This window comes from Clinocottus analis, unplaced genomic scaffold, assembly GCF_023055335.1.
Source record: "Clinocottus analis isolate CAN_PGR_092001 unplaced genomic scaffold, fCliAna1.0.p SCAF_1, whole genome shotgun sequence".
In the NCBI taxonomy this organism is placed as follows: Eukaryota; Metazoa; Chordata; class Actinopteri; order Perciformes; family Cottidae; genus Clinocottus; species Clinocottus analis.
Window position 1 is genome coordinate 14416317 of NW_027175820.1, and position 23963 is coordinate 14440279.

The 23963-nt window shown below is 41.5% G+C and overlaps 1 protein-coding gene across 3 annotated transcripts in view; it reads right to left on the reverse strand.

Moving 5' to 3' along the window:
• The window catches only part of hipk3b (homeodomain interacting protein kinase 3b), a 32225-nt gene that overhangs the window by 1690 nt on the left and 6572 nt on the right, over nt 1-23963 (reverse strand). Inside the window, exons 1-17 of one of the 3 annotated variants that reach the window (XM_068583987.1) lie at nt 23669-23725; nt 21899-23237; nt 11790-11913; nt 7762-7881; nt 7398-7484; nt 6766-6950; nt 6524-6683; nt 4709-4832; nt 4502-4614; nt 4108-4232; nt 3609-3776; nt 3219-3515; nt 2974-3120; nt 2618-2877; nt 2216-2267; nt 1169-1302; nt 1-289 (exon numbers count right to left, since the gene is read on the reverse strand). The exon at nt 1-289 is cut by the window's left edge and continues 1690 nt beyond it. In XM_068583987.1, coding sequence (XP_068440088.1) covers nt 1-289; nt 1169-1302; nt 2216-2267; nt 2618-2877; nt 2974-3120; nt 3219-3515; nt 3609-3776; nt 4108-4232; nt 4502-4614; nt 4709-4832; nt 6524-6683; nt 6766-6950; nt 7398-7484; nt 7762-7881; nt 11790-11913; nt 21899-23235 — 3722 coding nt within the window. In that variant the 5' untranslated portion in view covers nt 23236-23237; nt 23669-23725. Of the gene's footprint in view, nt 290-1168; nt 1303-2215; nt 2268-2617; nt 2878-2973; nt 3121-3218; nt 3516-3608; nt 3777-4107; nt 4233-4501; nt 4615-4708; nt 4833-6523; nt 6684-6765; nt 6951-7397; nt 7485-7761; nt 7882-11789; nt 11914-21898; nt 23238-23668; nt 23726-23963 lie in introns of those variants that run through there. The other 2 variants (XM_068583901.1, XM_068584052.1) reach the window with 2 other exon arrangements.

The window sequence follows — 23963 nt, forward strand, 5'->3', positions numbered from 1 at the left end:
GGGAGATGCTGTAGGTGGGCTGGAGGACGGGGCGGGAGGCTACAGGGGAAGCCAGGAGGTGGGCCACGGGTGCAGCCGTGACCAGAGGACCAGGTGGCGGGTAGGACAGTAAGGTGGGCTGGGTGTGCGGGTGGCCCCCAAGGTGGGGGTGGGGGACCGTAGTGTGATTTGGGCTGCTGTGGGACAGGGTGAAGGTGTGTCCATGCATGGTAGGGGGAATATAGGCCTGTGGTCTCCGGTGGGCAAAGTTGCCGTTCCATTCCTGATGGCAGGATCCGAAATGCTGCACCTAAGAGAGAGAATACCTGGCTAATAAGATTCACCATCTTTATCGACAAGAGCTTGTCTTCATGAGCCACTAGATGCTGCTGTTTCCACAGTTTTACTTGTCAATGGTGTGTTAATATTCTGCGATTAAAATTCCTGAGATTAATCATCTTAATTTATGTGTAAAGCAGTACAATAGCATATGTATGCCCTTTGTCTTAACAGCAATACATTAAGTTAGCAGTATCACAGTAAAAAAAACCTTCACGCTTAAACAGAGTTGCAAATGTTCACCCACCAACAGTGAGTAATTATGAGCAAAGCTGGATGATTTGTTAGCGTCAAAAGCTCCTGTGGCAGGTGAATTAAGTTCCATTTACAGTATGTGTGCTCTCAGCTGCTGCTCTGCTATAAAAAGGAAATGGTTGCAATTCAAATGTGCCTTTTATTATTTAAATCCCAACCACTTTAGAACTTGCTCTTTCTGGTACAGTTTGTGAGCGTTTTCACATGCCAGACTCAGGGAAGATGTAGGATACAATGCCTTGACAATGTAAAAATAAAAAAGGGACTTGACACAAGCGAATACTGCCATGTGTGTTCAGTGGGACACCCTGTCCAAAGAACTAATGCTGCCAGTGAAAAAATAGAGGTGGTGCTTTTTTGCCCCTGCAATCTGTTTTCTTAAGAAAATTAAAAATATTTTGCAATTTTCCATAAACATAAACTCTTTTTGGCCATACACATGCACACACATATTCTGCTTGACTGATGGGGCCAAATGTCTTGAACATTTTCTCTACAGCCAACAAATCTTAACAGCCTTAGAAAGTTGAGTATGTTGAGTTACTCATGTGTACATGTGTTCGTGTAATACACGTATGTGACTGCATGCACTCACCTGCCCAAAGCCTAGAGGCGGCTGTTGCCGGGGCTGGAATGCAGGGGTGATCTTCTGCGGTCTGTTGAGGAGGGGAGTGGACTGGTGATGATGTCGACCAGGAAGGCCTCGCCCTCTGGACTGGCATGAAGACTCTAAGAGTGAGGGAGGTGGTCACATTAAGGAGAAACGGACGGAGAAACACAGAAATGCAGATCACGTATTAATGCAGACATCGTGACCCACTATAAATATCACAATGTAAGTCGGAGGCAGGCAAAAGACAAAAAAAATGCAACCAGGGAATTTAATCCAACTACAACTGCAGAAATGGCAACGTTTGTAAAAAGGAGGCTTATGAGTGATTTCAGCTGTGTTTGATCTGTGTTTAACCTTTAAACATAGTGACGTCCGTCTTCTTGATATGACCGAGGGGCTTATAAATAGCTAGGTTTGGGGGGATCTGGGAGGAGTTGCTAGCTAAGCTTGTTCATAGTGGGGTCACACCACTAGCTATAAATACACCTGGTAGCACTAGAATAGCAAACTGTGCCCTTTTATGTGGGACTTCAGTTGCAATCGTTTGAGGGTTGGAGGGGGGTATCCTTTGACATGAAAGGTAAGATGACCGTATAATTTTTTTTGAGGATTTACAGTTCAACCCTCCACTTAAAAATACTCATAAAGAGATAGTAAGATGGAAGCTTTGAAATGTACTCAGTTGCTGAGAAAGACAGCGATGTCTCACTGACCACAGCTGTTAATAAAGCTTACATACAGCATGCGTAACTCTAGAAAGAAATGTTTATCAAGCATTTATTCATTCATGACAACCAGATGTGTTCATGTTCTCTGCTTGACATCCATCTATTTAATATTTTATTCAAGACATAAAAATCATTGGGGGGCAATTACGCATGTCTTATGTAGCTTTAAGAAGTGAACATCCACACAGGTGCAGGGGCACTCAGAGTCAGTCTGAAGCCAGAGTAAGGAGTAGTGACAGCAAACAAATATCACACTCCAGAGTTCAGAGCAGATACTTCAGGGCAGGTCACCCATAATCACCTGTGAGAACCTCTGTGGTCTACAAAGACAGCGTAATCCCAGACCATGTGACCTGTGGGGCAGACAGCAGCAGTGGTGACAGGATCTTTGAGCTCGCTTGACCTACTAATGCACTTGCTAGTCGTTTGTTTGGATAACACCATCAGTGTGTGCTGCAGACAAAAAGTGACCCAGTGTGCAGAAAAAACGTATGTCCTGACATCTACTTTATTCATATGATCATTTTGGTTTAGAGATAACCCGGGTTCAATACATTGGTTACTTTTAGGAACAACAAAGCACGAATTTCAGACTGCACACTTGACACCAAGTATACATTTTTAGGCCAACTCAAGGTCTGACCTAAATACGTAAGATACTAAATGTCTTTGTGTTAACAATGCATCCTATGTCCAGGTTTACCTGTGTTGCCGTATGTCTCGCTGACAGCAGGGTAGACGTTGTTGTTCTGCACTCTCATTGGAGGAACCAAAACAGTACGAACTGTTGGCTTGCTGGGCTCGGTCTCCGGGGCAACGCTCGCAACACGGGGCTCGCAGTTGTGGTTGCTGTCAGCGATGAAGTGTTGCTGTGTGAAGGAACTGCTAATATGGCCGGAGGCGTCTGAGGCAGGCGAGCTGTCCACTGTGTCACAACCGCTCTCCTGTTCGTCGTCTGACATACTGCAAGAGAGCCACCGAAGAAGAATGTTACGGCTAACTTAGCACCAGGATAAACATTTGAAGGAGCCATGTCTGAATCGGGTGTATCGACCATACCTGTTGGGGTGTTTGCAGGGCGAGGTGCTGGACTGGGCTGAGGCAGAAGAGCTGGTGCTGATAGTGCTGTCTGGACTGCTGAGGGAGCAAACTCTCTCCATACTGACGGTGCTCTGACACGCCTCACAATCTGCACTACCCTTACACCTGTGTGCAGAGGGAGTCAAATTAAATAAGACATTTTTTTTTTTTTTTAGAAATAAATTAGAACTATTGTCAGAAGGAACCTGGCGGTCAGCACTCACTCCCCCATTGAATGTCTTTGTGCGCTCTCCTCTTCGTCGCTACTAATACTGATGACACTGACAGTCGGGCTTGCTATGTCAGAGATCACCATTGCCTGCCGCTGACAGTCTGGCTCCACTTTGCAGCAGTTGTCATCATCCTCCTCGACTTGCTCTGTTCCTTGCTCCTCTGCAGCCGTATGCCCTTCTTCTGGGAATCTGGCTTCTACCTGCTGCACATTCTTTGCTGTATCGGCCATCTTTGGGGACTGGCATGCTATAATTTGGAAGTTTGTGTTTTGGGAGAAGTTGCTGCCCCTATTGAGGAAAACAAGTCACTGTGAGAATGGAAGAACCTCTTTTAGTGTATGTCTGTGCATTTTGGTTGCAAACAGGAATTGCATTCCATACCTGTTCACACAAGGCCTGGCTCTCTTGTTGGCAGCTGGTTGTGGCCACACCACATGTGCAATGCCTATGTTGATTGGCTGGTGGGTGGACATGGTCATTTGGTTGGTTAAGAATGGCTGAGAATGTGCAATCATGGAGCTGTAATGGTTTCCATGGGTACGCACTTTCCTGCAATAAGGAAACAGAACATTGCTGTTTGAGCCAAAAGCCTTTAGCACCATTACTAACCAAATAGTCTCCGTCACTAGTCCAGAGGGACATTTATGACTCATCGATCATTAATATTCAGGGGAGCAAGCGTGCTGCATCAGAGCAGTACAGCCATTCCCAAGGGTTTACATTGCAACTAAAAGGTAAAAAAGCACTAGCTATATAAATAAATATTGCTTTCGATAATAATACATATTTGAACTATTTAGAACATTAAGACTGGATAGGAACAATGCATCAAAAAGGTTTTGTGCTGTAACCACCAGAAACAGACAGACAAATTGCTTACCCCCAGTCACCCAATCTTTGTGAGCCGGCCACAGTGTCAGATGCCAAAGTGGATGGTGGTGGAGGCACTGATGTCACCTGTTGCCAAGTGGGCACCAAGATCTGCTGCGCCCGATTGGACCAGGCCTGTTAAAGTTCAGAGGACAGGAGAAAAGCAGTCACATCAAGCCATTTTCCACTCAGCAATGCTTTTATCAGCTTGCCATGAAAGACAACTTCAACTTCATTAACATACACCCAAGTAAATAAGAGATTTTATTGCATTTTTTTGTCATTCAATTGACTTCTATACTACATAAATGGTCTATCAACCAATTTCTCCACTTACTAACGAGGCCAAGCTGTCCCTCCATCTTATCCTATGTTCTTTGAGCTTTATTACCATCATTCCTTACCTGTGTGATGACTCCAGGTCTGATTTGGATGGGAGGCGCTTGAGTGACCAGAGGCACAGAGCCCTCCATTCGAACAGAGTAGCCTGCTGGTTTAGCCGTGTTGGTGGGGATTCCTGCAGGGACAATGGACGGGAAATAGTTGACTTTAAGATATTTATTCGCTACTAAAGGAAATACACAAGTGAAATATGGATTTTCATCTCCTACCTTGAATGGTTGGGGGACATAGAATGAGTGCCTGCTGAAATGAATCGCTGCATCCAAACTGACCACTTCCGGTCTGCAATGGTATCCCAGGGTGCATCACTGAATGGGCTGATGGGGCTAATCCCTAAGATTTAAGAAGGGATATGACTGGACTTTTCTGAACAACAATGATAAACAATAGCATCAAAAAGCCAGTAGATGGCGACATCTCTGCCAAGAGCTGTCTGGATTTCAGCCGGACAGAGCCCAGGGACCCATCTAGTACTGAAAGATTAGTGAGTTAGTCAGTTGCCGGGAGGGATAACCCTGTCTTTTCAGTCAAAAGACGGTGACGAAATTTCATCACCTTGTCGTAAATTACTGTCGTAACCTGAAACACATGGCGTATCTTCTCCAGAGGAAGTTCAGGATAATAAGTCAAGAAGGATCCAAGGCCCACTTTCTTACTAATAAGCTGCTTAAAGAATTCCATTAGGGAGAGACGGATTATTTAATAGGTTTTAATAGGTTTGTCTTATCAAAGGCTGCTTGTGATCTGTTGATATTGCATAAGATTGTAAACCTTTTGATATGAACATGCTCATAAACTGAACCAATTCATTCAGGCTAATCGAGGTTAGATTTTTTTTATTTTTTAAAGTTGGATAACTAAAAGGGCATCAGACAATATTGAACTTAGTCTTTGAGACAGTCCTGAGGGCTACACAAAGAAACGAAGGATATGCCTCCGCTTCATTACTGCTCTCATGCCTGGCTATAATTACATTTATTGAATAACGAGAACTAGGGCTTTATTGTTCTGCTGCAGCTTCTGCATGTAGCCCAACCTCCATATACACAATAGCAAAAACAAAGCAGCATTTCAGAGGATAATACTAAAAGAGCCACAAAATTTCTTTAGTAAATTCTTTTGAAGAACAAAGATTTACCAGTTACTATACTGCTCCATGGAAACTGTTTTATTGTGATGAGGGCAGGGCAGATTAACGCGTTAACGCAAAATTAATCTGGCAATCTTTTAACGGCGTTAACTATTTGATCATGCGTTAACTGCATGTTGTTGTTGTTTAGCTTTTTTTGCATTGGGAGGGGCTTATCGCTTTAAATCTCTCCAGGCGGCGAAGTTAAGACCTGGGCGTTGCTGGTCTTTAACATACATCTTTAAGGTAAGCAACTGACTGAACATGGACCAAAGAAGGAGTGGCTTGTCCCTCACAGGGACCCTTACTACTGAACATTACCCCCCCCCCCCCCACACACACACACACACACACACACACACACACAGGGATCTTTTGAATAGACTTTAAGATGTTTGGCATTATAAAGATCCAATGACAAATAGGGTCAGCTCCTTTTTTACCTCAGCAACAACGTTGATTTGCATCGTTGCTGTGACCTCAGAAACGTGACGTGATTTGGTTGCCATGACAGCAGTGCCAGGACGCAATAAGATGAGCGAGTCGGCATACACAAACGCAATAAAGTCGAGGAAATTGTCTGTGTGATCAGTCTTCACGGGAGCAGATGAACAGAACAACACATTGCATGTCAATGACCCACACCATCTGTTATTATTCTAACATTCAGATATTGTCATATTTTCTTCAATTCTCAGTTCATGAAAGAAAATTGTGTACGTAAATAGGAGAGGATCGGCTTTGGTAGAGGTCTGTGCTCTCACAGTGACCTTCTAGTTTTGAAATGTTATAATTCCCTGATTCAAAGGTTTATGTGGCTACGTGTAATAACATCCACGAGCACACATTTACAGAAATGGCAAATCATGATGCAAACACAACTCCAACAACTTACTTGAGTGTGGACACCGGCAATCTTGCTGAAAGGGTGGTTGACAGAGGCCGCAGCTGTTGTGGTTACTGTTCTGATGAAAGGCCCTTTATTTCTGTTGGCCGTCTCATATGCAATGGGACGAGTCCAGCAAACATCCATGATGTGGAAACATGACTTCACACTACAGACAGAGGAGTCACAGTTCAAGTTATAGAAGGTCAAACTGACAACATGTCGGAAAATTTGAGGCGAAGGAGACTCACTGGTTACTATGGGGAAAGTCGAGCAGGTGTTGCATTGTCACAAAGGGGTGTCTGAGAGCTTTGGCAGGGGTAATCCTCTCCTCTGCATCAATCAACAACATCTTCTTCAGCAGGCCCACAAACTCCCGGCGGTCTGCCTTCTCCGCCAACAAGTCACTACCTTCCAGGTTCATCACCAAGTTCACCTGGAGAACAAACAACAAGTCTACTGCTGAAACTACAGAAGAAAGTAACTGTTCGTCCACAGAAATATATATTAGTAGAAAAGGGAAATATTACATTAGACTAAGCTCTGTGTATGTTGAATCAAAAAATGTTTTGATATGATGAGAATTTCTAAGAACGACTAACAATGAACAGACATTGATGGTTCCTTTGGGAATTTCCACCCATGGTGTGTTTCAACAGAACGATAAAAGAAACTATAACATTTGGTTTTGGCATTTAACTGAAGGGAAGTTAAGCTTAGAGATTTGCTTTTCCCACATGTTTCCCAATAAGAGGTGTGTATTCTTTTCATCCAGCTGTGAGTGTACTTCCTCTGGTAAAGACCCAGTAGCCTCTAAACATTTGATGATGAACTTCCTCTGAGGTCCTGTTAGGTCCATTGTGTTCCGAGCAGCTGAACATACGTGCGCTATGTCATCCAAGCAGCTGAAGATGTACTTCCTTGCTTCCTTTGATTTCATTCCCATCGCCGTCTCATGCTCATCTGTTGACTACAGAAAAATAAAATGTTTAGGAGGTATTCCTGACTTCAGACCCTCAGCTGATTCCCAGTAGACTATGTAAAGCAAGGTGACAAGCACTGAGCATAATATTTTCTTTTCTTTAATCTTTGATAAGACTTTACCTTAACCGTTTGCTCATGTGTGAATATTTAAGTTTGTTTCTGGGAAAAGGTTGCTGATTGACTTCAAGCTGACATGATTTTAACCATTGGTTTATAGTGAAGCAAATCAAGCCATATTTTGCAGGTATGGTAATACTCCTCACCTTTATTCTCCATGCTGCATAAGGTGAGTCCGACTCTTTGCAAAAGAACCGTGCTGTCTTTGTCCCCAAATTCAATAAATGTTCCCCTGGCAAACCTTGCGTCTGAGAAATGAAGCGAATCTGTTGGACATAAGGAGAGAAGCGAGGAAGAAAAAATATTATGAACAGAAGAAAATGGCAATTTTCATAAGTTTAGAGCACTTTATACTAACACCCTCTATTATGTACTAAGAATTACACCCATGTTAGGTGATTTACAGTGACATCACACTACATTGAGTCCCTCAGAGTTAAGGGTACTGAGTGTGGACGTGCACATACTGTCGACAGCTGCAGAGACCTTGAAGATGACACGTTCCTGACAAATGGCTAGATCCAATTAACACCCCTGTACTGAGTGTAGCTTGTGTTTATGATCTCCGAAATGTGTCAGGGTCTTTTCATGTAATCTTTGATAACAAGGTTCTTACAGACTCAATGCCAAATGCTTTGCTAGGCAATGACGCTCGTCAATCAGATGCTAAGGGGCACACGGGTTGCTGAGAGAAGACCAGTGAAAAGCCTGGTTGACGTCAATCACACCCAAGTGTGAAGGACAACAACCATTAGAGATTCAGCGCTACTCAGAAGCACAGAGCCACACATTTGGAGACAGTGGACACATTCCAATAATGCAGATAATAGATTTAAATAATAAGCTTCATCGCTCCCTTTCTATTTGAAATACACAAATCTAGGAGGTAAGGAAGACCCCTTTGCTTATGAAGTTTTGACCGTGCTGCTCGCTAGATGTGAATGAATGAGATTATTAGTCAGTTACACGACACACGTCACATCTAAAAATGTTTTTGTTGGAAGCTGCTCATGTTGATCTTCAAGGTGCTCCTTTTGGCCATGGTGATGTTCAAGCAGTAGGCTTTTATCAGTCAGTTGCTGAGGTGCAAATACTGTCACATGTCTCTGTCCGTGTGGGTGGGACCTATCATGCGACGCACTCATTGGGATTCTGACAGCTTGCCTGATGAGTGTCATCTTATTTGCTAAAACAATTAGATGAGATGCTGGAGATCCACTCGCTTATCTACAAGCACAAGTATCATAAAACACAATGTGTCACTGTCCATTTCTCCCTTTTGGATTAGCTCTTTCCTTCAATCAGTTCCTATGTACCTTTACATCAACCTTAATATTTCCTTCTCTTTTTCTAATTTTCTGTCTTTTGCATCCACTCTTAAAAACATAGTCATGGATTACTGAAAGTTTATTCCAGCGAACTTCACCCTGAAAGTACACAGACTAAATTCCTCTAATTTAATACAGCGGTAGTTGCTGCATTACTATTATGCTGTACATTATAAACATCTATACACACATGGCCATTATGTGGATTACAATAATGATATTGCTGTAAAATAACACAGCGACAGTGTGTGTGTGTGTGTGTGTGTGTGTGTGTGTGTGTGTGTGTGTGTGTGTGTGTGTGTGTGTAAAATGGAAACATTCTTGTGATGGGAAAACCCTTATTTTTCCTGAAAGGCGTGTCTCTGCAGAGTTATCACAAACCAGTGAGATCACTGGTGCAAAGCTACAGCTCCACAAAACAACCGTCTAGCAAGCCTGGCCCTGCTGCACAGCACACAGGAAGAACAGGCACCATATATTTTATGGCAGTCCAGTTAACAATGCATACCAAAAATTACCCATTTCAATGATAACCCTCACTGTAATAAATAAAAGTATATCTCTCTTAGAATATTGTATCCACACCATCATAACATTGGGATATAGCTTGGACAAGCTTACAAACTATAGAGCCTCATGCTCTAATAGTAAAGTAAAAGATGGTGTGACTGGTGACTGGAGGATGAAGTAAGGAAAGGGGAGAGCTAAAAGAGCGGAAGGGAGTAGGAGGACCCAGAGTTATAAATACAATATGCTGTGTGGCATGGAACAAGACCCCTTGCAAAGAGAAGAAGAAAAGGGGGGCAAAGAGGGTGGCACCAGATCACCCGTGGCCCCTGGATGACACTTCACACCGGCAGTCAACTGTCTGGTTTTTTTGTGGTCAGTTAGGTATTTCTTTAACATTTCAAATTAATTTCAAACTCTTGCTTTGATTGTGGAAACCAATTATCGAAGATGCATTCTGAAATAATGTAACGCTAGTAAGGCTAACCCCAGTGCTTTAAAACTTTGACAGTTTCGTGTCTTTCTGTTTCGTGTTTTGACCCGAGGAGATAAATAGACAGTCTCAACTTATTGCGTCTGCCGTTAATAAGCAACCAAAACCTTCGCACTGCGATGATGAGGAAGTTTCCGTAATTTAGCAATGACCCTCCCTGATTAAACTAAACAAAGTTCCTCACAGTAAATCCCTCACAGTAACTTTACTGCTCAATTTGTCTGTGTCAGTGTGGCTGGTTGTGTCATCATCGACTAGAAAGTGTTACGTAAAATGGGATGGAACAGATTGTAAAGCTCTGCGTAGGCCTGCACTAAAATTATTAACTTCTCATCCAAATACAGTCAAGGCCAAAAGGATTTGTAGCGTGACACATTTTTTCTTATTTTTCTCTTTACACGAATTCAATTTAATAGATATTACAAAACTATCACATTAACCGTTTAGGCATTACAACCATTTTTACCCCAGTCCCCCACATTTTCAGATGCTCAGAAGTAATTGGACAATTGTCTTACAAATTAAATAGAAAAGTGTAGTGCCGTTAACTATGCCAACTTGATGCCATTCACCCGTATCAACCCCATCAGCTCAAAGCAGTCCCTTACTAAAGTGAGGAGGCTCCCCCTAGATAACTCAAAATGCGACATACTGACTGGCTCTGCAAAAACAAATTCATCATATTTAGACCGCTGATGCTGTGCTTAAGTCAAAACTCTTTCGGAGGTGTTGAGTTATCTCCCCCGTCTCAGTCCTGGGGAGAGTGAAAAATGATGCCTGGCCTTAAAAATACTTTGGTTTGATTGCAGTGTGCAGTGGGACCGATTGCTCTACCGGTGGTGCTGCATGGGGACACAGCAGGATCTTACTGAGGCTCTGTTGGAAGGCTTTGAGGGGATAGCGCTCCAGGGCAGAGGGAAGCAGCTCAGCATAAGCCCAGATCAGTCTAGTCCTCGGAAGACACTGTCAGGGCTCCACTGGGAGGGGCAGACATCCAACAGCTTCTAATACACATACCATCAATCCCAATATGATGCCTTTTGGCACACCGTCACAGATGGCAGCTGATGCAATCATCAGAGTATGTACATCACCAAGGAAGCACTAATTTGTTACTATACGTCAATTGAGCCCTCGGCCTCTTTCTTCATTCAACCAATCAGTCACTGAATTTTTTCCTGAAACCACAAAAGCGTCACCTACCTCGTAGCCATCTCACCCTAACATAGAAAATACCTTCAGCACCCTTAAAAACACATTAGGCTTCAATCTCTCACAGACAAAAAAAATAAGAGACTTTTTTGTCTCGCACCCGCGTTGACAATGCTGCATTCTTGTCCTATCTTCAAGCCATTTGTCCTAAACTCTGTTGCTGTATATCCCTGTCTACCGTTTTTAATCTTTGTTTGAATATGAATCTTTGTAGAATGTCTTTTGGGAGATTTAGTCTAAAATGGCAATAGATCACATTGCCCGCTACAGTAGGAGCCATGTCTGAGTCAGGAACCTGATGGCAAGTCTGTAATAGAAAGCTGGATTGAATTCAACTCAGAAACAAAACACACTGAACCCAATCCTTTGTTGGTTGCCATGACTGTAAAGTGTGGGGTTAATGAAAAAAAGGAGTTGGAGAAAGAACAAACCAGTTTCCACGGGAAGATGGTAAGAGGGGAGGGACTGAGTCATAGAAATTGAGACTAGAAGTGTATGATGCTAGGATGACTTGCATATAGAACTGACTAGAAGAGGATAGTAGGAAGCCCACAGGAGAGACTAAAAGTTGGAAATTTCCCGAAAAAGAATTAGACAAGATACAAGACTGTGTGGTGTGAGGATGGTTGTTTACCTGGTCGTATTCCAGGGCCCCAGGGTACAGGGGCCAGCCCAGAAAAAGTTCAGCTATCACACAGCCTAGGGACCACATGTCTATGGCTTCACAAAACGGCAATCCCAAAATAATCTCTGGAGCCCTGTGGAACAGAAAAAACAGACAACTGTTAGTTCAAGGACACACGATAATAACATGTGAAAACAGAGATATGCTAATTTTTCATATAAAGATTAGATTACAAATTCATGAACCATTCCATTAACTTGGATGTATTGTTTATATTTGTATATCCACAAATATTGCTAGTGTTTCTATATGCACTAGCAACACTTTAAAACGATGTTTATCCTGAATTTCAATACTGCATGTGTTGCTTTTTGTCTTTGAAGGCTGGGGCTGACATCTTGAGCAAATACATATCCTTTAGTGCCGTGGAATTGCTGTTGATGGCCAGTCAGATGGGAATTTGTGGTGCATGTGTATCAGTGCCAAATGACTTGTAAGTCAGCGTTGTGCTTGAGAGAGGCCTAGCCACGTGTCAGCAGGCAGAGTCAGTGGGTTAGCAGGTCAAAGCTTTGACAGGCTGTTGCATCGGCTCTGGGCTGATCGGAAATCAAAATCAGTCACGACTTCTTCACCAACGTGCAGACTCGGTCTTACTTCAAGTAACTCCATAACCGCTCTGTAATACCATGTTACACGGATGGCTAGTGGTGACACAGACCTGTCAGCATGAATGACGGAAAGGCATGTTGACAACTGTCAAGAACTCCACATTTAAGATACACCACAAATCTTTAAAAATGTAACAGTGCACTGACAGCATGATGTAGCCCGAGTGTCGCTGTAGTAGTGGGCTCCAAGCTCATTCAAATCAATAAGACACCATGGCTATCTAATTTTAAGACACCTATCGGATGATGGGGGGAAACAATACTGTGAATGGGCTAAAATGATATGGGCTGTATGTTGAGACGTGGTAAAAATGTCCATGTATCTGTTATTGCGTGCAACAAAAGAGCCATAATTAAACATGTTTGATTATAATCCTAATAATTTTATCAATACAAATATATTGAGATCATGCTATGCATTTGTTTGTTATTAAAAATAGTAATTATGTCCTTATTGCCTACATAGATGATATAATTACTCAAAATAACTGCCTAAAATTATGGTACCCATGTGACTGGCAGATATCATTTCACTTCCGTTCACCATATATATATATATATATATATATATATATATATATATATATATATATATATATATATATATATATATATATATATATATATATATATATATATCCTCAACAACTTAGCAACATGAAAGAATTCAGAGGATTTACATAATGTAAAGAATGACAAGGATGAGATTTCAACATAATTAGCTCAAGTGACGATGATTACTATTTTAGAAAGCTGGACATACCACCTACCAGACACCTCAGGCTATCGTGAGCTTTCACACTGCACAGACCTAAAAGGATCTAGCAGACATCTACTCTATGACGACTTTGGAGCATCTGGGACTGAATGGTGTAGGACATACGGATGGCAACAGCACATTTAAGACCTGCTAAAATAAGTTTTAGATGTATTTATCACATGGTTCAAACAAATGCATGCAACAGCTGGTGCAGTAGGCAACATATAGCTGCAGAAAACCAACGAGGCAGCTATGCCAACCATTTCAGCCTTACAGGCTGGTCCTATTTATACGGAACAGGTTTTCCCTGCAGGAGTGAAGCAACATAACACACCATTGCATTCAGCAGGACACAAGACTAAAAAGGGACATATTGTAGTGCTGATCAGTACAACATGAACAGCACAAAAAAGCATCATCAGGTTGGTCTAGTAGTTAGAGACGACTTTGAAACCAAAACTTGCTCCATTCAAAACCTCACAACTATTTGCTATATAAAGATATAGTGGAGTAATGTCTCCATGAGCAGAGAAAGAAGTTCCTCTCCCTCTGAGTGGGTTGTTATTGGACCGTCTCCTGGCTTTGTTGACATGGATGGCCGGGCATGCATGTTTAATTGCACTTGCAAGTGTGATCCATGGGCTAGTTTATGGCCACCGCGTTGCACTGCACTTATTTTGCACTCACACGTCGCTTACAGCTGATAGAGCCGCCGGTCGCGGAAACATAGCACCCTCGCTTCCCCTTCAGGTAGACACTGTTGGCCCTGTCAACCATGTTGAAAGCCTTTTAAGGTTCTCAATATACATATTAAGCATTTGTAACAATCCTTCCACATTACTTAAAGTTTCTGATCACACAGAGGATATTTACATTGTGTTATTTTATTCACATGCTTTTGTTCTTTCTCTAATCTTTCCCTGCTAAATCCACAATACCCAAAAGTCAAAGAGTGAAATGTTACAGAAGCTGAAGCTTCATGACTGTACACTGATAGGTGCAAAAACTGCTCCATTTAACAGTGAATGGGAATATGTGGATATAGACAATAAACACATACAAAATATAGCACAAAACATCCATACATAAGCACCTTTTAGATAAAGAATTATTTTATGGACATGATAAATGTTTGCCTGTGCCTAATTAACATCCGGTTGATTCAGGACTTCTCTCTCAAATGTACGATTATGATATCACATGCAACCGCTATGGCTGTATCAACACAACATCATTACACGTATGCCATCTATTAAATGCAGTATATTAGTTTCTAATGCTTTATTGTGCTGCAAATATACGTTTGTAAGAAAGCTATGATTTCTTTTCCGCCAGTCTGTTGATTGACACTACTGCGCTGTTTGAAGGTTGGAAATGAATGACTAGAGTTGTCTACTATATCACTGTGTTCAAAGGTTCCCATCGAGCCTCATGCGTTATCAGTGAAAAACACATCCAGAGGCAGCACAGGGGGGGAAAGAAATCTCTTCAAAGAGCTCTCTGTGCCTGCTGTGAGCATTGTTAGACACTCCCCAGTTCACAGCTCACTTTTAGAGCGTCACCCCTTCTATCACTGAAAACCATTGAGCTTTAGAGATGCTCATTAGGTTGAAAATGGTTAAAATAATCTTATTAATATGTTTATCAACAACAACATTGTGTTTTCAATTATATTACATAATAAATTGAGGCTGACATGGTGCAACATGTCATGATTGGTGTTGGGCTGGTCACTCCAGAACAAGGCCTGACTGAGAATAACAAACTCTGCATTGGGTGCTGGTCTGTCTTTAATAGAAAACATCACCAACAAAACCCTGATGCACAATGCTGAGCACAGCAGTAACAGCAGGCCCAGCACAGGCACATCACTGTGCCAAGTATAAACCAGCCACACTACAGGTATGCTATTCAGCAACAATCACAAAAGCAATGGTACAATTTGGTTGCCATTTTTTCTCCGCACAGCCGGAAGCTTCCACTTTACTGCTCTGAGCAGTGAACATGAGGGTTTCCCTGGTCAACAAGTTCAACTGTTCACTCCTTTACCTCAAACAGCTGCTTCCTTTATTCCATCTATCTCTTCCTCCCTCTTTTGTCTGTCTCTCAAACACAAAGAAACTGAGGCTCAAGGCAATGTTATGTTAGTAGAAGCAACACAAACATAATGCATGGCGAGATTCCAAAACACAGTGTACGTGTGCATTACATTGTTGACCCAGAGATTAAGACAAACTTAAGGCATGGACCCACATTCAGACATATTTACTTAACCAATGCTGCCCATGTCACTATTTAACAAATTAAGTTAAAAATGTAGGTTGTTGAGTTAATAACCTTCTTCTGAGTTCAGTTGTGAATATAGTTCAGTTGCTCTGGAATAGGCATACAAGAATTGGTTAAAAAAAGTGTAAATATAATACAGCTTTAAGTAGCATATGTCAACAGGACACCAGCTTATGTTCCAACTCTGAACAAATTTGACTGCTGGCTGTATTGAAGTTGTATCTAGAGTTGTTGGAAAGAGCATTTTCAACATTCACATTACTGTTATTTTTGCTTCAACTGAGGAAGCAAACAAACACATTTCCCAAAATGTCTGTGTCTTTGACATGCAGGTCTGGGAAGTGTCTTATTTTTATCTCACCGGAAAAAGAAAAAACAGTACAGATAAATTATATCCATCTCAATTTCTTATTCATGTCCATTAATTCACACTCCAAAAATAGTTATCTGATCCTTCCTGCTCTGTTCTCACAGGGTGGAACCAAATGTAAAGGAGCCTCCGACCAGCTCAAATGGACAACAGCAAATAAGGGTGTCTGCAGTTAGGGAGCATGTTATTGTCATTGCAGAGATTACAAACGCCTTTAAGTAAGCTTGTTTTGATAAACTCATTTGGGCTATAGTGCAGTTGGCCTAAATTCAGCCACCAAGACAACAAACTGACTCATGGTGACTCCATGATGGAAGAATGGAGTGTTATTGCACAGCTCTTCCAGAAACTGTAATTCAACAGAGTCTCGGGGCGCTCTGCATTATTCAGTGGAACACAAAGGCAGTGCAGCAAAGGCGGACGTACCACTGGCACTCAAATCTGCCCAGATCTCAGATTAAAGATACAAGGCTTTAGACACGCTTTAGACATGTTTATCATTTAAAGTGCTGACATGGAACCAGTGTTAAGAAATATCTTATTTTGCTGTTTTAATCCAAGTGACTTGACCTGGCTGGCTCTGGAGAAGATAACAAGATCCCTTGCCTGATGGTAATATGAAAATAAATGGAAACATTTTTGCACGCCTATGTGGATATTCCTCGACCAATGTCATATAGATGATCCAATAGTAGCAGGCCCGGCTTAACCCATTGAGGATATGCTTGAGGATGAGCAATTTATTATTTTATTAAGCCCATGCTTTTGCTATTTGATGAGGAAACTAAGTATTGTGATGATATTCAAGCAATAATCTTGGAGGTTTTTTTTTAATGAAAATAAATGTCTGTTAAGTCACCATCTACGTTGAAATGAGGTAATCGTAAAAGGTGACCGAGACCATAGCCTACTGATGAAGCCCTTGCATTGGTGGTATTATGAATCGGGTGTCTGTGGTGACATTGTCGGGAACAAGGACAGGACCTTTTGGGCCTTTGGGAAGTCAGATCCAAAAACACAGAGATCTTTGAGATTGTAACTTTAAAGCAAAGCTGACAGACAAACCACGTTATTAATTTCCTGAAATCTCTTTGAAACCTTTTTTTTTTTTAAGAATGGGTAGCAAAAGAAGCTCTCAGAAATGTACAGCCTCAAGTTGACAATTGTTGCTTGTGTTTGCCAACTACATGGCATTAGTCATGAAGAATGCCATTTCCAAGGCGAAATCTCACAAGTTCTACATTAATGTTACACCCCACAGCCATTAATTCATAAAAACACCAATAAGGACATACAGGCTGTCTGGAATATCACACTGAACTTCGAATTTCAAGCCTTCTTGGCTGTTATTATGTTTGAACTGTTTGCTAATTACCAATTCACTGAGTTGAGTGTGCACACAATTATCAGCATGTAACACAATGTGTGCAGCTTTGCAGGAGTATAGCAAAATGGTATTACATAAAATCTATATTCTTAGCTGCTCTGTTAACTGCAGAAAGTATTGCTATGCATAAGTAAAAACATATTACCTTAAAACAATGTGACCACAACACTAGAAAAGTAATTTGTTGCAGCTGTAAGCACGAAGCAGTGCATGTGAGCATGAGACACAGATTTGCACAACAACAAACTGGATTGAAGTGAATAGCAATGAGTCTTTAACATGCAAGCACAAGTTTGCAATATTCTTTGAAACATTAAGGGAGCTCCTTCTGTCACAGATACAACAAGATTTAAAAAATGTTTTAATATCAATTCTAATTTGACACAAGATCAAAGTGAACTGATAACCCAACATGTGGCAGAAACACCATCGTGAGAAATAACCTTGATGCATAATTAAGATTCTTGCTAAATGACAGATTGCAAGATACCATGGCCACGTAAATACCTGGAAACACTCATTACCCACGAACCCAAAGTACACAGTTCATAAAAGGGGAGACTCTTCTTCTGCTCCAAAGAGTTCCCACGCACACAAAACAAGTTTCAAAATTTTACTTTTTGTAGAAAAGTGAATCCAGTAGTTTTCGACCAAATATTACATGAGGAGATAGGAGAATGAATAACAGCTTTCCATTTACATAAAGGCACTGGTCAAGCATGGACAACCTAGGGAAGACCTTTTTATTTTGTCCATGATGTATTGTTTCACCGGAACACAAACCACAAACCATGGATTCACAGGAATAATGCTGCAGTCTTTGGCCAAATGTAAGACAGTCTTAACATTAAGAATTAAGAGAAATACCAAAAAAAAAAAAAATGAACAGAGGACACTGCATTTGCACATCCATTTGATAATTTACCATGTCTCAGTTCCATCTAATCTGAATCGGCCAGTCATTTACATGTTGTTTGCAATAATTTAGTTGAAGATAAAAACTGTATAGAAATTGTGGGGCCAATTCCATAAACTTGAGCTCCAACTGAGCTGACTGCAACTTTGACTGCAAATCAGGGTGATCAATGCTTGTAAATTGTGGCAGTGGATGGTGCATCTGTCAAACGTATTGATTTGAAAAGTAAATAGATCACTTTAGATTACTGGCCAACAAATATGAATGCTGCACACATGGCAAAACACACACAAACAGACATATGAAAATCAAAACAGCTGACGTTAGAACTAGTTGACCTTGAGTGAGTAAGTGAGAGCTCTCGAGTATTTCAAGCTGTCCCTATTTCATTCTGCCTGCCTATGTGCTTCACCATCTATAGAAGTCAAAGCCCACTGGCCGGCATCCCAGGAGCTATTTTAAGCAACCCTTCACTCTTAGCCTCAGCAACGCTGTTCTCTCACATTATGCTTTGTATACTCCCGTCTGTGAGGGGGCACAAACTACATAGAAATGTTTTGTAATCAAAACATAATTTGTCCAAAAAGGAGAATCAAATCAAAAAATATATATAATTATTCAGTGCTCACGTTCCGTGCTGAAGTAACTACTGAAGTCATTTTGACCTGCCAAGGGACTACAGAAGTGAATTAACTTAAAACTATAATCTACTAGGTGCATCAAACAGTGACATTCATGTTTTTAACTGTACATGGTTTCCTTTTATATAAAATACATAAATAAGACACAAGTAGAAGAAAACTATACCTCTGCACATTTCTAAAATATGTTTTTGTAAGTTATATTGTACAAAATTACATCGAACCAAATTACAATGATAGGTATATTATGGAATGTGTAATTGTTTCTATTTAAGTTCAGGAAAAAAAGAAGAAGCTTGTCACCAAAGTTTGAGGTTGACAAAGAGAGTTGAAGCAGCTGCACTGTTTACATCCTCCCCCACAAAAGTACAGCAAAGCAAGGCACTTCTATTTTGAGCCACTTCCTGAAATAAGTGCAAAGTACAGCACTGCAATATTCACAAAAACAATGAAGGATAAAAAGAGAATGCAATACTTATGTGTCATTGACAAGTATTTCTCCATAATTTCCTTAAAACTAAGGAATGGCTCCACGTAAGTGTTTGCCTACTCACTAGTTGGTGAGAAAAGCTATGGTAAATGCAAATGGAGACAGACATCACATTATCTTTTTTCTTTTTTCTTTTTACCAACAGTATTTGTATTCCCTGCAGGGCATGCTGCTTTACTGTCTCGGTGTGCAGGCAGTAAGAATTATTTAAATGCCATATAAACGCCTTTCACTAAAATCAGCTAGCATTGACCTAAATGTTGCTCACAAATCCTGCTCACTTCTTCCCATACTTAAGGCAAAAAATATAAAGAAATCTCTGCCACAAAATCCCTGGATTTAAACACACCATCCGAGTAGATCTCAGATATTCTTGCCAAACTGTCACAAGCCGCAAGAAACTGTGACAGCACATGTGTGAGGTTCACGAATAACACAAACTGCAGTTATATACCAAGTCATAAATGTGTCCAACAATTATCAAATATAGGTGCCTCGTGGTTTTTCTGGTCTGCTGGATTCTGTCACGCTCTGTCAGAGCAATAGGCCTACTCCTCCATTACACACAGGCTCTTTAAATGCCCAAGTCTAGATCTGAAGTAACCTTTTCAAAAACATTTACAAATGTAATGAATTTCAGTTAGGTCTGGAGTTAATGTATATATGTCTCTCTTTTGACATGTTGGATCAAGATGATCATAGCAGAACTCATAAAAGTTATACCAACTTGACAGAGTCAAGAGAGAGGGAGAGTTGGTGAGAGTTGAGGAGAGGCCAATTGATCAGGAAGACTAAACCACAAACTACATCTATCACTCCACAGCATCAAGCTTCTGCAGTCGACATCCTGATTATTATAGGATGTCATCAGAAAATGAGACACACTGACATGGTAGAAAGAGAGGAATAGCTGATCGTCTCTGAAGGTAACTCTTGCCTGCTAGTATGGACAAATTCTACAAGTGTGAATCAGACCGTAACGCTAGTGTAGCTGGTAGCATTATTTCTCCAAACTGCAACGCAGTAGACTGAAACATGCTCGTCTGTCTTAATAGAAATCTTTATGATCGATCACATTTTCTATTGCACCATACAGATTTCATATTTAAGCATTGCATTGGACAACTTTCCAAAAATAGTTCGGCACTATTTTACTTGGTGCACTCTGAAGCATGATTATAACATGTTTTACTGCTATTTTGTACTCCTAATTTAATCACTTTGTCCTTTTTAAAACACATTTCTACAGCACCAACGGTGGAGGCTCACAGAGAGCTACACATAGGGCAGCCCTGAGAAAACACATGTTGATAATATTGTACACGCTCCACAGAAATGCAAATAATTATAATACCCTTGCTATTGGCAAAGCCATTTCCAGAATGACAAAGATCACAGCTGAATATATAATATTGTATATGTGAAAATAAAAGGCAAGTGGACTTGCATTTATAGACTTGCACAGGTGAAGCAAGAGAAATTACTGGGCCAATATAAACAGGCACATTGGTTAAAAAGACTGAAATGCAGATGGTATATGTTGACAGGGTGTTATTATGACCATTGATAGAGTTGGTCCTTTTCCATGAGCTCAACATAACACACTGTGCTTTTCCATTGTGTTCTCACAGACAGGTATACAGATTGTATGGTCACCAGGTCAGTATTGAATGTCACAGTTAATTCTTTGTGTCTTAGAAAAGGTCAAACAAAGTGGGGTATAGCCTCTTGATGTTGTAGCTAGTTGCCGTTTATGGTATAACTTGGTTGAATCATTTAGCAATGCCACTCCTGAGTTAGCTCTCTGCACAAAACATCATATTAATTACTGGACATCATCTGAGGAGATAATTGGTGGAAAATGGCTTACTTTATATCTTGTGACCATTTCAGACTCTCTATGCAAAACAGTGAAATGTAGAAAACAAACAGTGAACTGGGTCACAACTGCCTCTTACCCAACAATTTAAACTACTTCATGCCGGCTTTGCTAATCAAACCAAAGCACTCATAATATAATGTCATTTGTCCTGCCATTTTCACATCCACGACGAGAAACACAGCGTTCTTCGAACATTGGTACTGTATCTACTGCCATGTTATACCCTAGGAGACCATACTTATGTTTGGAATACATTCTCTCCCAACCTTTGACTTATATTAACTGATCACACTATGAAGTAATGCCAGTCTTCAAATATTTGCTAATTCATTATTTTTCATACTAAGGCAAAGCTGCTTCGCCCTGAATGCAAATAGAAGAAATGTCCACAAAGTTAATAAAAATAATGTTTTTTAATGTTTTAAAGTCTTGCAGAACACATTTTTTCCCACACAGTAGAGACATGCACGTCTGAAATCTACCAGTAAACACTGCAGGGTCACATTGTTTTCAGAGTCTGTGATATGTGGGTCTTAAACAGGCAGGATGTTGTGCAGTATGGGAGACATTTCCTTATTTTTCTAGAGGAAGGACATTTTTAACCCAACTCTGGCCATCTGGACACCAACAGAGACTGACATTAGTTTGAATTGCACTGAACTCAAAAGTACATTTTGAAAATATTTTTGGGAATCTTTTCCTCCTTTATTGTACTCACCTATAGTACCGAGACTGGAGGTACGTGGAGCACACTGCTTTGGACACATGGCTGGCTGAACCAAAGTCTATCACCTTAACTCTGTAGGGTTGTCTCACTGGGTCCACCAGCATTATGTTCTCCGGCTTGAGGTCTGCATGAATCAGACCCATGCTCTTCAGCTTTTTCAGAGCTGTAGCTACCTGCTGTAGCACAGGTCTTATCACTTTCAGGGGCAGCGGGCTGAACTTATTCTGCTTCAGGAAGTCGTACAGATTCTGCTCGAGCATCTCAAACACCAGGCAGGTATGGCTGCGATGCTGGAAGCATTCAAAGGCTCGCACTAAGTTGTGCTCATCTGCATTCTCCCCACTCAGACGAGCAAGGATGCCTACTTCGATTTGACCCTGCCGCGCATATGAAGGGTGGTTTTTCAGGATCTTTACAGCCACTACCTCACCTGTGCCCCTCTTCCAGCACTTTACAACCTGGCCAAATGTGCCACGTCCTAGGAAATCCAGCACTTCATAAGTATTCTTCATGGAACACAGGACTTCATGCTGTACAACCTGATAGTCCCCATCTCCTCCACTCGTCCCTCCTGCTGCACCTACACCATGTTTTGAGGGGCCCCCTCCAGCCCCCACGGTCGCAGGCGCAGTCATGGTTGCGTTCCCCACATTCGTCGTTTGCATCATGGAAGGCATCATTGACAGTTCCTCCACAATCTGCATGGTGCTCCCTCGGTTATCCAGCTCTTCACTTTTACGTTTCAGCCCACATCGCTGAGAGCTGTCGGCTGAGTTCAAACCTCCACAGTTCTCTTCTCCGTCACCCTCCTCCTCTCCCCCTCTCTCACCACCTCCACTGCTGCCCTCTCCCCTTCCCCCTCCTCCTGCCCCTGTTGCTCCACTGCTGCCCCCACTTGCTGTGTCTGTCTGCTGCTGCTGCTGCTGCTGCTGCTGCTGCTGCTGCTGCTGCTGCTTGCCCTGTGAGTGGACAACCCCTGTGTCCTGACCCTGCTGGGCCGCAGCTGGGCCTTGTCGTCGTCCTCCTTCTCGTCCTCTATTACCAGTCTGTTGTCTCTGTACACCACGCACAAACACCGTCTGCACCGGGTGTCCTCCTTGTCCTCCACGCACTTTCACGCCCACTGCCAAGTCTCGGTTCACAAACGAGTGGGCTTGTTTGGTCGGGTGCACAATTCCAAGGGTTCTGTTGTTCAGATAAGTCTGCGGGTGTGCCCTCTCATGGTACACACAGCTGCTGGGCTCAACTTTGAGTTTCTTCACACTGCTAAAGGCACTTGTCTGGGTTTGATAAATGTGTGGTGGGTAGACCAAGACTTGTGAGGCCATACCTGCAGAGAAGGAGAATAAAGCAACAGGTCATAAGTTTGGATCCTTTTTATCATGTGACAAATAATGATAATAAACCACACTAAACAACGAACAACATATTGTGAAATAACAAAACCTATCGAGCTTTGAACAGAGTGTTTTCCTGTTTTATTTGCTTTTGGTGGAGTTTTAAGTTGCAATGAGTCCAAAACAATCAACACACAGCCCAAATCCCATTTTGTTTTTCATTTACTCCTACTTGATGACATCACAACTATAAGTGCCCCCACTAACACCAGTCACCCCAACCTCATACATCAAATGGATCAGGGCAAGATAAACATGTCGTAGTGGAGTGCTTAAGAACCACTTCAACATTCTGCCCTATCCACTGCAATCCCACTAACACCTCCACACAGTGGATGAGTAACTTCTCAAAGGTTTGCCTGACCTTTTCATGCCATTTCCATGCATCCCACTGCAGGTTTCTAGGCAACCAATAGAGAGAGAGAAAGGATAAGATACAGACAAAGAGAGACAAATAAAGTCACAAAACATCATCAGGCCCACAAGTCCAATGTAATTGGACTTGATGATGTGGGAAGGGGTAGTACTTTTCCCTTTCCCCATAATGTATGTATGTGTGTGTGTGTGTGTGTGTGTGTGTGTGTGTGTGGTGGGGATTATGATCATAATCATAATCATCATTGTATCATAATCCCATATAACATCTTGATGATATATTC